Source organism: Protopterus annectens, chromosome 3.part0 (assembly GCF_019279795.1).
Source record: "Protopterus annectens isolate FY-2018-M chromosome 3.part0, PAN1.0, whole genome shotgun sequence".
Lineage (NCBI taxonomy): Eukaryota > Metazoa > Chordata > Ceratodontiformes > Protopteridae > Protopterus > Protopterus annectens.
Window position 1 is genome coordinate 1635968485 of NC_056731.1, and position 17593 is coordinate 1635986077.

At 38.6% G+C, this 17593-nt stretch overlaps 1 protein-coding gene across 1 annotated transcript in view; it reads right to left on the bottom strand.

The window, feature by feature from the left end:
- RRM2B (ribonucleotide reductase regulatory TP53 inducible subunit M2B) overlaps positions 1-17593 on the bottom strand; it is a 1174820-nt gene that overhangs the window by 932772 nt on the left and 224455 nt on the right. The window contains exon 3 of the mRNA XM_044065668.1: positions 15168-15284. Coding sequence (XP_043921603.1) covers positions 15168-15284 — 117 coding nt within the window. The remainder of the gene's footprint in view (positions 1-15167; positions 15285-17593) is intronic.

Genomic DNA, 17593 nt, shown 5'->3' on the forward strand with positions numbered 1-17593 from the left:
TAGATTTGAATGCCTTGAAGCCTGAAGTAAGCTATCACTGGAGCCAGAACCTTTGTGAATACTCTGGGCAGTAGATAAGCCAAAGGGCAATGCAGAGAACTGATAATGAAAATTTCCAGTTCGAAACCGCAGATACTTTCTGCAACTTAGCCTTATAGGCACATGAAGGTAAGCTTCCTTGAGATCCAAAGTTACCATCCAGTGATCCTTGCCCAGCAGAGGTAACAGTTGTTGTAACGTCAACATCTTGAACTTGGGAATGTCCAGATAAGTGTTGAGGATAGATAAATCCAAAATTGGTCTCCACGTGTTCCCCTTCTTTGGTACTAGGAACAGGCGAGAATAAAATCCAAGCCCCTTTCTGACACAGGGACTGGCTGAATGGCCCCTATCTGGAGTAACTGAGAAACTTGCTTGTGAGCCTCTTTTCTTTGTGGAGGAGGAACATCTGGCATGCCTTTGAAAGGGGGCATGGTGTGGAAATAAAATCTGTAACCGTGATGAATGATATCCAGCACCCATCTGTCTTGAGTGATTAAATCCCAATTTTCTTTGAAAAGAGACAGTCTTCCTCCCAAAGGAGCTGCCAGACGAGAATCCACTGGCAGCTGAAAAGGCAGGTCATTGTGTCTGCTTACGAAAGGACTGACCCCTGCCCTCACCAGAAGTCTGAGCAGGTGAACTCTCTGATCTAGGCCTAAATGAACCTTGAGCCCTGCCCCTACCACGTCTAGACCTACCCCTAGACTGGTAACCATAAGCAGGATATGTCCACCCCTTAGCAGGCCAATTTCTACTAAACTGGAGGCTGCACCTGCAAAAATCTTTAACAGTCTGCATAGACTTAGCTTTGTCCTCCATTTTCTTTAAAACTGCTTCCACAGGCGGTCCAAACAACACATCAGACTGTAAAGGAGCATCCAAAATCCTGGTCTTAACATGCTCAGCTAAATTCTGATCCTTCAACCAGGCATGTCTGCGAAGAACAGAACTAGTAGCAGCCACCCTCGAGGAGGCCTGAACAGCATCAAAACCACACTGCAAAGAATGCTTACCCACTTGTTCAGACACATGAACCAAATCCAGCAATTCTTTACACTCAATACCTTCCGCCAAAGCATCCACCTTAGATTTCAATTGTGAAAGGAGATAATTCTGATATTTTAGCATGTGAAACTGACAATTCAACGCCCTCATGGCTAGAGTGGAAGAAGTATACACTTTCTTCCCCCACCTATCCAAAGCCCTTGCCTCTTTATCAGAGGGTACAGGATTTTTAACCACAGAAGCTTTAACACCTTTAGGCCCCTGAGAAACAGTTTCTGGGTCCGCCCTAGGACTCTTAAACAAATACTTATGAGCTTCGGGCACCCTATAATACCTATCAGGCTTAACAGGAGCAGGAGGCAAGGAGTCAGGGTTCAGGGAAGCCTCTGCAAAAACATCCTCTACCAGGTGCAACACAGGAGGAATAGCTAAGGGCCTATGCTGGGGTAAAACAAGAATTCCCTAAGCCTTTTCCTGGAATCAGAGTAATCCTGGCCTTCCCATTTAAAGTGCTCCCTCATGGAGTGAAGAGTCTCTGAAAATGAAAAATCCTCAGGAGGAGAAGCTGTAGGAGTGGAATCATCCACATCAGAATCAGAATAAGTAGGAAACTCTTGTAAGTCTTCCACAGAAGACTCTGAAGCCTGTGAACACTGTTCAAAACTATCAAACTCCTGTTCCACCCTAGGCCTCTTATCAGGGGGCATAGAACCTCTAATTAGAGTAATCAAATCTTCTGCCATTTTAAGCATATGTTTCTTAGGCACAGAGCCCGAAATGCTAGGAGAAGCCCCCACAGAAGCTGAACTTGGCCTACCTCTAAAAGAAGCTTTGGCAACAGAAGGAGAGGCCCTAACTACCTTGGGAAGAGAGGGAAGAACAGTTACCTCAGAAGCCCCTCAGCCTGGCCTACCTCCTGAGAGGGCACATCCTGTAACAATAAAGTATCTGCCTGAGACTCCATGGAGACTCCTGGCAAAACCTCTGGCTCCACTGAGCCTACTAAAGAACCGACGTCCGGGACTGCCGGTTCCTCACCCTTAGGCTTCACTGTTTTGTCCTTGCGCTTCTTGGATGAAGCGGCCGGAGCATCCGACGGCATGGTATAATTGCAACGCGTCCCAAATACTAACCCAGCACAATCTAGCCTCCGCGGAATAGTCCGCTTGTTAAATCTAGCACAAGAGCGGCAACCAACAACGCCGTGCTCAGGCCCTAAACAAGGTATACACAATGTATGATAATCCCTATGCGGTATCTGCTTCCCACAAGAAATACAGTTATTCACTTTTTCTGACATCCGGTTAAATACTGAGGCAAGAAAAACGAAAATGTTCTAACGGGTTACTTAGCCAACTCTGTTTCGGTCTGAAACTCCGGTTTCGGAAAATCTCAGAACGCCAACCTGCACTCGCAAAATTGCTTCTGCATCGGACCATGCGGCAAAAAAGACTGAGGAAATGACGTCGGTCATGCGCATTAGTACCCTGACGTACTGACGTCAGTCTAAGGCGCCATGACCGACGTCAGCCTTATACTCTGGTATTCGGGCCGACTGGGACGCGGACTATACCCAATAGTCAGGACTGCAGCAATGGAAGACGAAGAACATCTGACTTTGCTGTTTATCTAGCCTTCACTTTCACAAATAAAGTGATTAGACCTTGCAAAAAGCATGCTCAGGCACTGACACTTTAACACCTTAATTGAAGTGCCCCACTGCCTACTGATCAGAAGTTACGAATGGAAAGAAATCATTGGTATTCCCATGACAGGTATTCCCCCATTACGTTTCCTGTTAAATAATAGGGTAGGACTATATGTAGTTACCAAAATCTGCAAAGCATAAAGCAGCAAATTTTGTAACAAATGGGAGAGTCCTGCTGTGCACTGTTACCCGACAAAAAGAAAACAGGTTCAAGCTGATTCAAATGGTATTATTATTTTACTTTATTTCCATTTATTAACCAGGGTTGAATCCTGGTAGACTATTTTCAAGTTCAGCCTGGAAAGATGAATCAAACAATGAGAATAATGAGAGCATGTGGCAAAAGCCACATAAGGATATATAGGGTGAGGATATGGATAGTTTCAAGAGGCAACTTCATTCCAAAGTCATGCTTCCAAGTTGCCCAACCATTGCAGTCTTCGTAATAGTCTTTAATGTACAAGAACCTCCAAATTATTGGGTAGAACATCACAATTTGTCATAATAAGCCTAGGAGTCTGAATGACCAGGCATATGGTAAGATAACAAATTTAGACGTGAGCAGTTTAAAACACTACATACATTGTACTGCATGCTCATTTTACAGTTATCATGAGGAAGCAGCCAGTTCATGATGTCTTACATTTAGTCAAAGTCAAAAGTCAAAGTCAAAGTAAACTTTACTGTCATTCAGAAATCACACAAGTGCAAAAACTGAATGAAATTTTGTGTCTCCAGACTCCATGTGCAGACAACATATAGACTATTTTCACAGACATTTACACATATAACATCTAGGTATTACATCACGGATATGCAGGTAGACAGACGAATATTGCACATAATTAGAAACACATTTTTACACTTTTCGAAGTGAACACTTACTTGCATGAGACTTCAGTATTGCACAGGTAAATGGTTAAGACATTGCATTGATCCTTGCATAGAAAGAGACATTTGAGTATTGCACTGTGAACATTAGAGTATTGCACTATAGTTCATTTACAAATTTGCAACATGTATTGCACTGAAAGAATAGATATTTTACTGCACTGCTACTGCCCTAGATGGCCTATAAATTACATTCATGGTAAATATTGCACTAAGTGTTAGATGAGACTGGTAACCAGGTTAATGCACAATTTGAGACAAACTTTTACAGTTTCTACTGACCCAGATTGCCATCATGGAGCATAGTGGTTACTAGAGTTCAGCAGCCTGATGATATTAGGGAAGAAGCTGTTCCTGAATCTCATAGTTCTACAACATATGCTTCGGAAGCACTTTCTGGATGATAAATGCAGCAACAGTCTGTAAGCAGGGTGAGTGCAGTCTTTAATTATTCCTCTAGCCCTGCTGAGACATCTGGATAAATACAAGTTGTGGATCGGTGGTAAGGTAGTCTTAATGATCCTCTCAGCAGTCTTCACCACTCTCTGGAGGGATTTGCGTTCAGAGATAGAGCAGCTTCCATACCATACTATGAGGTTGTTCATCAGGATGCTTTCTATAGTACCTCTATAGAGGTTAATGAGAACTGTCAATGGGAGATTCGCTCTCCTCAGCCTTCTTAAAAAGTGCAGTCTCTGGTGTGCTTTCTTGACTATGGCATTTGTATTGATGTTCCAAGACAAGTCCTCATCAATGTGCACTCCCAGAAACTTCATGGTTCTCACTCTTTCCACTATTTCCCCATTGATGGTTAGGGGAGAATGCTCCTTGCGATTTTTCCTGTAGTCCACAATTATCTCTTTTGTCTTGTTCACATTTAGAGCTACGTTGTTATTTCCACACCAGGTAATCAGTTGTTCCACCTCATCTCTATATGCTGTTTCATCATCATTACTGATGAGGCCCACCACCATTGAGTCATCAGCAAACTTGATTATGTGGTTTGTATTGTACCTGGCTGTACAATCATGTGTTAACAGGGTGAACAGCAAGGGACTTAGTACACATCCTTGTGGGACTCCAGTGTTAAGAGTGATGCTATCTGAGGAGTTATTTCCTGTGCACACTTTTTGAGGTCTGTCTGTGAGAAAGTCAAGAATCCAGTTACAAAGTGGAGTGTTGACAGCTAGTTGGAGTAGCTTCATTAGCAGATGAAGAGGGATGACCATGTTAAAAGCAGAGCTAAAGTCACTGAACAGTACCCTCATGTAGGTGTTTTTTATTCTCAAGGTGTTCCAGCGATACATGGAGTGCTAGAGAGATGGCATCTGCCATAGAGCATTTTACTCGGTAAGCAAACTGCAGAGGGTCAAGATCAGCAGGCAGCCCAGATGTTATGGTGTCTTTGACCAGCCTTTTAAAGCACTTCATCACTGTAGAGGTGAGGGTCTACAGGGTGGTAGTCATTTAGGCAAGATGGTGGAGACTTCTTTGGTAATGGAATGATTGTTATATCTTTGAAGCACTTCAGAACTATTTGCTGACTCAGAGAGTTATTGAAGATATCCATGAGGACATTTGTTAGGTGGACTGGACAGTCACTGAGCACACAACATAGGATGTTGTCAGGCCCAGCTGCTTTTCCCAGATTAACTCAGTGTCCTCTGGACATCAGCTGGGTTGAGGGTGAACATCTTCTCATTATGGCTAATGGACATTTTCTTTGCTGTTGTTCTGTTCCCTTCCTTGAATCTGCTGAAGTAAATATTCAGCTTATTTATGGAATTTCTTGCTGTCCTCCCATTGAGAAGATAGGGGTCTGTAGTCAGTTATGAACTGGATACCCTGCCATAGGTGCCAGGGGTCTTTTGGTCAGAGAAGTAGCTCTGGATCTTTCTGCCATAGGTGCATCTTGCTGCCCTCAGTCCATTGTTCAGATTTGCTCTGGCTGTTCTGGGGGCATCCCTGTCAACAGACCTGAAGGCTTCATTCCTTGCTTTCAGTAGTTCATACACCTCTCTCATCAACCAGGGTTTCTAGCTGGCATGTGTGATGATGGTTTTTGGTGACTGTCACATCATCCACATATTTTGAGATGTAGCCCATCACCAATTCGGTGTACTCCTCCAAGTTGATACACTGGTTCTCAATAAACGCCTCCTTGAGTATGCTCTAGTCTGTGCTCTCAAAACCATCCTGGAGTGCTGAGACTGCACCTTCTGGTCATACTCGTACTTGTTTCACTGTTGGTCTCCCTCTAGTTAGCAATGGTTTATTTGCTGATAGTAACAATATGGAGAGGTGGTCAGAGTTTGCCAGGTGAGGAGGAGGCCAAGGCATCCTACATCAGATGGTATGAAACCATGACAATTTAGTCCTACTTTAAAACAGACCAGAGGGTAGGAGACCCCTGACAGGATCTGGTGATCTGTTGATTTGTATTCAACTTTTATTCAATCTCATTTACTTTACATCTCATTTGACATTTGCAGTATTCACAATGAAAACATCTAGTTCTACAGCACTGTGACTCTCAGTAGCTTACTTTGCTCAAGAGGCAGGAAGAAAGCCAAAACATACTGGAGAACAAAAGCACAACACTGGAGACAGTTTGTAAATACTACTTTCTAATTAATTTAGAAAATTAATAGAACAATGGGTAGTGCATCAACATCAGAGACAGATCCAGTACTAGGTGACCTAGGCAGTTGCCTAGGGCCTGCTGGCTGGGGGGGGGGGCTGCCACAACATTTCATTTTTAATCAATTTTAAAAAATACATTAAACAATTTAAAAATTCCATTTCTTCTTTAAGGGCGCATGATGTTTGTGCATGTGTGCATCTTTAGTGCGACACACTCACAGATTTTAAACACTGGAACTTGTCATGCATGCATTGGAACTTGCTGTTTTCACACTGCTACTTTGCTGCCAGAGAACTTGCAGGGCTGAATGAGCTCCAAGAAGTTCCTTCATTATAAAAAGACAAAAGAGAGGTGTGTGTGTGTGTGTGTGTGTGTGTGTGTGTGTGTGTGTGTGTGTGTGTGTGTGTGTGTGTGTGTGTGCGTGTGTGTGTGCACACGTGTGTGTGTGTGTGTGTGTGTGTGTGTGTGTGTGTGTGTGTGTGTGTGTGTGTGTGTGTGTCTGTAATGTCCTTGTAAGGGATGGCTGGTTGATTAATTAACTTGTTCAGGCTCAAACTCTATACCTCACTTACAAATGACAGGAGCCTTAATCCTCTACAACAACTACCTTCAATTGGGTGCATTTTCAAGGAATGAGTTTCAGTGCATTTCTAAAGAATAAGAGTTACAGTGCATTTTCAAGGCATTGTTAGTTTCATGGGAAGAAAAGTTTACTGTTGCTCATGCTAAGTCTGTTGTCTGTTTTCAATGTGCAACTGTTTTATTTAGCAAATGGTTGTTAGTGATTGTGCTATAGGATTTAAAAGCAGTGTTAGTAGCACACCAGGCAGCATATTTGCTTTTGGGGCAGAAGGCTGTGATTTCTGTTCCCATACCATGTAGATGGATTGCTGATACTACAGTGCAATTTAAGGGGGGGTGGGGGGTGGGAGGTGCATTGCACCCCTGAGTGTGTTCTCCTTTGGATAAGATTCCTAGTAACTATGAACATGTCAGTTTACCAGCCATGCCCTAATGCAATATTAGCAGCTTACCAATGTTTTTAATGTAAGCTAGACAATTTATTCTTAAAGGACAGCAGGCACTGAATTTGTAGATGAAACACAGAAATGTAAAGTGTTTGCCAGCACAACCTTTTCATTAGTTATAGATCTCTTTAATGTGGGATTATTCAGATGACTTTTACTTCTGCAGAGAGTGCGTATATTGACTAATATTGGTGGATTGTAATGACAGAAGTCTGAGTGGCCTTTAATGGTTGAAATGTTCTGAAATTGGTAGTTTTGTCATTATTGGTTCATATGATTTGTTTCCTTGCTGACTGGAAAAAGGTTCAAAAACTAAAAATGTAAAAACACACTCTAACAAGTGGCTCTGTACTGTACATGGAATATAATTTAATACAACCAAGAAGGTGAACCAAAGAACACATGCATGTATGCTTTTCCCTAAAAGTGTGTGCAAGGGGTCTATGGTTTGAAAACAGCCCAAAGGTAAAACTTAATCTGCCACTGGTCAAATGCATTTTCTTTGAATGTGATTTTCAATGCCATTTCAATGAATGTAAGTTTCAAAGGCAAAGAAGTATACTGTTAATGCTATGTCTTTTTTCACTGTGAGACTGCATTGTCTCGTTTAGCAAATGGTTATGAGTATTTGTGCTATAAAATTTGAAATAAAAAATTTAAATTAAATCCAAATATCTGTAATAATTTTAGAAGTGCAAAAGAAAATATATATACTAAAAGGTTTGAATAGTGTTTATAGTAAATGGAGAAAAATGGTCAGGTAATGGGGCACTGGAATGGATGCATGGGGGGCTGCTGTCAGGGGAACTACTGTGGTGAGGCCTTCATCCATTACCCTGTCTAGGGCCCCATTTCACCATGATCCAGCTCTGATCAATATGCATTTCCTGAAGAAAAAGAAGTATGCAACTCATTAGCATTATTGATTGACTGCAATCCTTATGGATGTTAGGGATGTACTAGAAAATCAAAAAAATTACAAAGAACAGTGCAAAAATATGAGGCAAATTCAACGATGTTGTACAACATCAGGAACATTAGAGAACTATGTTCGGTAACCAGTTTCTTTCTCAAAAAAATATTTACATATTTGGCCTAAGACTAAAGACAGGAAACTTATATGAGAATTAATTTAAGGTAGTTGAGAGGCATGGGGAATTATTTTAGTCTCTACATATTCTGTCAACTATTCTATGTGCCAGTAACAACACTCTCCTTGGGCACAGTGCACCTTCACTAAATACTTTCCCATAGGAATTTACTGACTAGCACCTATGAATTATTTCTTTATTATGTCTGAAGTTTAACCACTTGCTTTTAATGAACAATCCAACATTGGGTTTCCTCAAAGAATAAACATTCTGCATTGTATACCACGGAAGAGTTGCATTCTTATGGAGTGCTAAATTTAGCAATAGCTGATATAAAAAAGATAAGACAAAATATGTAGTGCTAAATTTAGTTGCAGCTGATGGAAAAAAATAAGACAAAATACTTATAATTTCCTAAATGTGTTTTACTCTGAATGACTAATGTACCACTTAAATATTTTACATTTTAAAATGATATGTAACTCAGAAGCATCTTTGAATGTATTTGTTCATTTACTTACTTATGTTTACTTGATTAGGGGTTTAGGGCACTGATGAAAACTGGATAATTTCAGACCCATCCCGAGTTACATTGTGACAATAAAAGCAGTTTACACAAGCACAATGGAAAACAAAGTACAAAAGCATGGTACAGAAAGAAAAAATGCAATATAACATTGCAATGTAACAATTTAAAGTAGGATATTGATACAACATATAGCATGCACAAATGAGAGCATACAGAAGAGTAAATTAAGTATGTCCACATCCTTAAAAGGCTGGTTTATAGACTTAGATTAGCAGGGGTGTGTAAAGTGACATGGTGGTATGTTAAGAAGCATTAAATTATGTGGCCTGAGATGAAGCATTTGCATTGGCTTTGTTTAGCTAGGGAGACTTTCAACTAGGATTTGAATTTAGGGTAAGTGTGGAAGTATTTTAAGTTTCATGGGAATACATGGCTAGGAGGGAGAAGCTGTGGTCAGTACAGTGAAGTTGTGTTCCGGGGGATATGCCTCTCAGCTACCTTAAATGAATTCTCATATAGGTTTTCTGTCTTTAGTCTTAGGCCAAATATGTAAATATTTTTTGAGAAAGAAACTGGTTACTGAACATTGTTCTCTAATGTTCCTGATGTTGCACAGCAAATCCTGGCACCCAACAGGCAGTTGACCGTAACTTTCTACTTATTCAACCTAGTGAGTGGAACATCAGTGTCCCTTACTATTGAGTCACCTATGACTAGTGTCTTGGGTAAGTTGTTTTGCCTTATGGGCTCTGGTTGAGTGGCACACTATTTATGTGAGCTATGTGTCTCATGGTTTGTGCTGGGATGTGGTGGTTGTTTGAGTTTCTGCCTCAGAGGTCGCTGTTGTTTGGACAGATTTTTACTGACAGCCTCCATGAAAGTAGGTGTGTGTTTTGTGTTACTATGTGAGGGTTGTGGTGGTGTAAGTTCTGGAGGGCTATGTGTTGAATGTGGTGTGGTGCAGGTATTAAACTTCTCCTCTTGACTGGCTAATCCAGTCTTGGCTGGAGAGTGCTTGGCTTCTAATATCACTATATAAGTGCATCTCTCACAAGTCATAGTGCTGGGAGGTAAGAGGAGAGGGTTGTCTGTGTACGTGAGGCAGTTGCTACATTGCCTCAAGATGCCCAAATTCACCAGGTTGACAGGAGAAAGCACAGGGAACTGACCTTTAGACATGCCTGGATATGAGCTCAATATATTAAGTACTGAAGCTTTTTACAGGAAAAAATGTCACTCAAAGTGTCTGAGTCTGTACAGAGCACTGACAAACACTTGACGGGAAACTAATACATATGCCCTGAAAATGTATGGATGAAGTATTTAGGCAGATATTCTAAAGTTAGGAAGAAATCAAGCAGTACTTACTGAAAATAAAGAATTAGCTTGTCAAGAATGATGAAAAGAGGGGAGTCATATGAATGGCTACTACCTGGCTACTACTAATGCTGGTTTCAGCACAGCTTCACTCTGTTGGGATACGATACTCCTTTGCTTCTTCTCTCACCAGAAGCAAAATGTTAGCACCAATCCAAAGAAGAGAAGAAGGCCATGGCCTGTTTGGTGATCCAGTCTTGTTCCAGATGTTGCAAGGGTCTGCAGACTTGTAGCCTTTTTCTGGTAGATGCCTTGAATAACAACCAGACCAATCAGGTATGTTAAGCACAGCCACTCACTCTCCAAAAAATGCACTCTGCTCCTACTCTCATCAAGATCAGAATATAAGCACAGATTCCAAGCTGTCACCTATAAAGCAGTTATTAAGCTGTCTGGTGATCAGCAGTCTCCAGGATATAATGTAAACCAGGAAAATGTGGAACTGCACAAAATAAACCAATAATCCAAATATACTGTGCTGAAACACAGAGCGGAGACTCAAAATGCAGCTTATAAAATTTATTAATTCCACATAGAACGAACACAAATGAACAAAAAAAGATAACAGTAAAACATGAACACCTTCACTATAATAACGTGCATTTTTGTCTTATTCAGTTAGACTTCATCAGATGACCAGTGCATAACAGATTTACCTAGTATTTATATTAAAGTAATTTAACAAAAACCAATAGGCTAGATACTTTCTTATTTGAAACTACCAATAGTTTTGCAGTTAAACGAATTAAATATTATTACAATTCATTCTCCGCTTTTCACTAAAATGTCATAGTTAATTCTTAAACCTTGTTAAAATACAAGTATGTTAAACCATTTTAAAACATATGATTACCCTACATTTACAATCGATTTATAAAATGTCTGTACAAAATTTAAAAGAATAAAAAGTTATAAAAAATTAACATATGTTTAAATAAACAATTCCTGAATAGTGCCATAACATTCCATATAAAATGGGAGGATATAATGTCATCTGGTGGCTGTTTTGATTAATTGCATGACTTTGCATCTCAAAGCTTAGCAGACCTTAATTTTAATAAAGGTAATATTGATACATAGTCATTTAAACCAGGTGGACTACCTGCCTCAAGGGTCACTTGCCACCATAACTCTCTGAATTCAATGTTTTCTTCCCAGGGGCCTCCCCTGATATCACTTTTAATTTGTTCTAATACCATAAAAGAAAATTTTGATTTTAAGCATATCTTTGAATGCTTATACAAGGCATTAGTATCCTTCCCCACTGTTATATCATAAGTGTGTTCGTAAATCCTTCTTTTTAACTTTCTTTCTGTCTTTCCTACATAGAAGAATTTACAAACTACACAAATGGCCAAGTAAATAATTCCCTTTGATTCACAATTATAGTATTCAGAACTATTGATCCACCTATCCCTACTTTCCAGGTAGTATTTGTCTATATTCATAATATATGTACATTGCGTACAATGACCGCATTTATATGTACCTACCTTATTTCTATTAAAATTCACTTTATTTTTATTTTCTAATATAGTTCTAATACATTGTGAATTCTTATATACTACTTTGTGTGGAATTTTAGGTATATTCTCTAAATCTGTAAGGGAGACAAATCTCTCCCATTCCTTTAAAAATATTTTTTTAATATTACTATTTAAAACATTATATTCTAAAACTAAAACTTGTTGGTAATCATCTCCAGTGTTTTCTTTATTTGTATTAACCCCATCAATTTGTTCTCTACATTTTTGAATGGGTTTAAATCTATTATTTCTTCCTTTTTCTACCTCTTCTCTCATGTTTTTAATCAGATTCAAGGGGTAACCTCTTTCTAGGAACATTTTTTCTAACAATTCACATTCTATTTTAAAATCATTATCCAAACTAGTCATGCGACACCCCCGTACAAATTGCCCCTTGACAATATTTTTCTACAGTGCAGGGGGTGTGCACTCTTATAAATTAAGAATGAGTTACAAAAGGTAGATTTTCTGAATATCTTTGTTTCAAATTTTTTCTCCACCTTTTATACCTCTATGTCCAAATATTGCAAACAGGAATCAGAAATTTTATATGTAAATTTGAAAACATTAGTTGTATTGTTCATATAAATCATGAATTCATCAAATCTTTCTTTACCAGCTGTCCAAAAAATAACTATATCATCCAAAAACCTACGATACAGTGTCCAGCAATCTTTGAATTCAGTATTTAAAATATATTTCTCTTCCCATTTTGCCAGGACTAGATTAGCACAGGTTGGGGCACAAGCTGCTCCCATTGCAACCCCTTGAATCTATTGGTAAAATTCTCCGTTGAAATATAAAAAAATATTTTTCAATATCAAATCCATTAACCAGACATTTATTAATTTTCATTCTGTGTTAAACCCTGATCTTCATAAACAATTTCTTCAAACATTTCCATACCATTTTTATAAGGTATGGAGGAAAATAGGTCTATAATATCTATAGTTATAAAGAGTAGATTTTCATGGTATAAAATCATCAGAAATTTCTCTTAGGAGGTCCCAGGAATCTTTTAATATAGATTTCCTTCCTAACCATAGACTTTTTAATTTTGTGTCCACATATTTAGCCAGGGAATAAGTTTTAGATCCCTCTGCAGATACAATTGGTCTTAATGGGGGATCACTTTCACATTTATGTATCTTAGGAATACCAAATATTGTAGGTATCCTTGGTTTATCAACTTTTAGATACATAAAGGTGTTATAATCTATTAATTCTTCTTGTAACATATCCCTTAAGCCCATATCTATTTTATTATAGGCTATATTAACCTCAGTTTTAGACACACTGGAGTATCTCATTTCATCCCATAGTATCATGTTCATCTTACTTTCATAACAAATATTATCCATAATCACCACCCCTCCTCCTTTATCTGGTTTCATCACTCTAATATGGGTGTTTCCTTTTATTTCATATAATAATTCCCTTTCTTTGTTACTTAAATTAACCTTATATTTAATATTTGTGTATTCTTTTCTCACTTCTTTCTCCATAACTTTTTCCAGATTTTTTAACTGAAGATGTAAGGGTGGGTTATAAATAGTCTTACGCTTTAAATCTGTATTTTTAATAGGTTTATCCATAGGGAACATGATACTCAAATTAACTTTTCTCAAAAACAATTTAATATCCAGTAGTGTTTTGGTAATATCTCCTTTTTTGTATGGGATACATTTTAGACCCTTAGAAAATAGTCCAAAATGTTCCTTCTCTATACCTAAGTTACTAAAATTATAGATGGAAAAATTATTATATGTGTTTCTAATTCCCTCTACAATGATCTCTCTGTTGTCACTAGTGGTAAGGTGGGGAATCAATTAAAATCTCCCCTTCCCCCTTCTTCCCCCCTCCACTGAAAAGTTGACTGTGGAGGACCTTGTTTATTCAACAGCCTTTTGGATCTCCGCAAAGGTGGAAAGGCTTATTCATAGTCCTGGTCCACCTTCCCATGAAAATTCCTTCATTCTACCTCATTTTCCTGAAGTGGTGCTTGAAAATTCTGCCTACTTTCATTATTTTGTTTCAAATATCTATATGAAGGTTTTGGGTAACTGTTATTAGTATCATATTCCTTAATATCTCTTTCTAGTTTCTTTAATTTTCTATACACCAAGTCCTCACTTTTATTGTCAATATCTTTTCTAATATTAAAATATTTATCTTTCTCTTCCTTAATAGTAAAAATCAGGTCATTTTTAATACACTGGTCTAACTCTTCTATGTCATTCTGTATTGCCTCTTGCCACCTGCACTCTGCTCCTACTCTCATCAGGATCAGAATATAAGCACAGATTCCAAGCTGTCACCTATAAAGCAGTTATTAAGCTTTCTGGTGATCAGCAGTCTCCATGAAATAATGTAACTGCACTCCTTCTCTCACCAGGAGAAAACAGAAGCACTAATCACAAGATGACTACTGAAAAGCAAAATGTGGGATCTCCAATAACCGGTGGTCTTGCAATAGATGCTTAAAGGTAATATGAAAAAATATGGCCAAATGTATGTAGGGTGCCAATAAACAAAGTTCTTGTGAGGCTGCCTTTATCCATATAAGCAGGATTTTGCCTGTAAGGATCCACAGAGCAGTCAATGTATACATCCCAACCCAAACCATGCTGTTTATAAGAAATGATGTGGAGGTGATACAGCTGTGAGTAGTGAGTGTTTTTCCTAGAATTTTGCCTACAGTGGCCAAACTGGAGACTGCCCAAAAGTTTGAGGATTTTGTAGGTTTTGGATGTTTCAGTAAGGGTCTAATAAGAATGGCTTTCTAAATGTTTGGCATGCAGTTTGAAGTGAAGATGAGAAACTGGGGAGCTAAATTATCAGTGTCCTCAGGAGTGTCCTTCTTTTTGATTGATTTGTCTGAAGTAAAAGGGTGGTACATACAGAGGTGGAGGCTGTGATAGCACTGGTGAGACCATATATAGATAGGTGATCCTGTTTGCAGAAAATTGCGTTTTGAGTGGTATTAAAGTTTGGTATTTTACTTCCAGTAAGAAGGTTGATTTCTTGCCAAAATATTTTGGGGAAACTCATAAGAAACACTTGTGTTTTTTTTTTTTAAAATATACATTTTTTTTTGTGGTGAGAAATTTGATTTTGTGAGTATGTGCCATCTGATGGTCTGTGTTGTGAGGTTATGTAGTGATGTGAAATGAGTGCATGTGTCATTTGAAATGTTTTTCTTCTACTATAGGCAAGCTTTGCCCCACGGTTTTAACAGGTGCTTTGGTTCTGCTGTAAGCTGTTCATTTTAATAACAGTCATCTACATTTGCCCACTACGTTTTTATAATAACATATCACTCTTACCAGGTTTTCATTGACAATTCCATCACTAGCAGCAAAGAAAGCTAATACACTTGAGATAAAATATTTTTCTTCAGATTTCAATAGAGCCCAGTGAGCAAGGTCCTTCGATAAATCCACCTGATTAAGAAAAACAAAACAAGTACATTTTGTAGACACATTGAAATATCATTTGGAACACCTTTAACATATCCATTTCAGTTGTTCTTCTCTTTGAACCTTCCTGTGTCTTACTAGAAACATCCTTCTCTGGTTCTCTGCTTGTTATCTATTTATAGACAGTACTTCACTATTTCCCTTGTTTATAACCATGTTTTAGTTGTCTAGTCTGTGCCTAACTAAGAAATACACACCTTGAAACAATGTTTTCATTAATAGTTTTACATGGTATTCTTCCCTGAGTGCAGTTGTACACTATTTTGTTGAAGAACTTCATATCCAGGCTCTGTGGCATAGATGGACAAAGTCTTGGCTACAACCCAGGTGACCTGTCACTGAACAGTGACTCAGGTGCTGCAAGAGTTGGATAGGGGAGGGTGTGAAAGGTTTACACCAGCTTGCATATCCTGGAGGAGATAGAGGGTAGCTGCTGGTTGGCTGACTGCTCCTTTACAAGAAGAAGCATGCACAATGCTATTTTTATACATTTGTAACCAGGTAAACCCACTGAACATGTGTTCCTTTTCAACGGCCACTTGGGAGCTATATCTGGTCGAGTGATTTCCTCAGAGTCCCACACTGGGCAAATGGAGGTGTAAGGAATCAAACACTGTACCTTTGACTACAGGAAATAGTTCATTAACATCTCAGAGTCTTAATTCTTTATACTAACTGCCAGATGCAGTAATGGCCAAGGATCAGGAAACATAGGTTTAATGATGATAAGCAGCAAGACACCTGTTATAAGCATATATTTGGGATTAGGTACACATACTGAGAGGGAACAGAAATCACTCCAGTGAAATTATTTCTCAAGTTAGCTACTGTGGGCTGGGAGTTTAGGAGTGCAACAAACACTCCCATAGCTAGGATGGCAGCAAAGGCACAATTTAACTCTATGGCTCACTAGATGAGGGCTCCTCCAGTCAGTTCTCACTGTCACTGGAAGATATATAGGGCAAGGGAATAAATGAGTGATACTGATAAGTAGATGCTCGATGCCTGGAAGGCAAGGAGGGGAAAAGCACAAAGAAAAAATATAGCAATCTGTGACATTGCTTCACGTACTGAACTGTAATTTTCTTGTTCTCACCTTCAGGATTCAACTAAAAATTAACCATGTACCTCCTTATAAAGTTAATAAGCAAATCAAACTCTAATTACATTTTAGTTAATTCCATTATTTAATTTAAAAAATTTTTATTTATTTATTGAAAACAAGGGACATGAAATGCTCCTTTCTGGGCTATCTTTAGACACAATCATGGATAAAAAAGCAATGCTAAATTTGTTATATGTTTGCAGATTGCTTAGTGACCATCAGCGTGACTTTGGAAAGGGATAGAGTACTACAGCTACCCTGTATTCACCAAAACATACTCCAAGCAGAAGAATTAAGTGAACTGAGAAGAGTTATATTTCTTAACCTATCACAAGCCATTGACTTGGATAGGCATGCAAGACCAGTAAAACTAATTTATGACTTTAGACACAATAAACTTGTTCACAAGTTATTTACAAAGCTGAACTTATAAAATTATCACTGATCATTTTCAGTCACAATTACTTCCATTAAGGCCTGGGGTACCACAAAGCTCTGTCCTTGCCATTCTGCTAGCATTTTCATTAGTTTTCCTGTTGTATTGCTTCCCAGTATTAAAAAATACTACTTTATGTTCATAGCTGGCTTTAAGCACCAGCAAACCTTGCAGTTGCTGGGTCACCCTGGTCTAGGGGGGCCCCAACCACAGCCAAGTTATTTTATCTTGATATTTTTTAACACATCAGTTAAACCAATAAAAGCTAGTACAGCAATCTGTGTACTTAATAAACCAGATGTGCAATAATAACTCTTATTCATACCTCCTTTAAAATTCAAAGATATATCTGGTTATAGTAGGAGTGTTTTTTTAAGTAACAGGCTTCACAATTCCATGAAATATTTTGCCACTGACATAGTGCCCCTGGCTTAGCTAAATCTCTACTAAAACTAACAACATAGCCAGCTTTAGGAATCTGCAAGACCCATGGTTGCAGGAGGACCCCTTAATCATCCTTGACTGTGTAGGGGCTCCACAAAAGCTGCTGCTGTTTGGGGAAAATGAGAAAGATATATTCATTTTCTGATTATGCCCTTTAACTGAACAGGGCTGTGATATGACCTTGTTAGAATAAAGCTGATAATGAACATGAGCAAGTTGGGCACTGGAGAGATCAGCAGCTTAGAGTGACCAATATCAATGCACCCCTTGGATTTTAAGGAGAGCTAA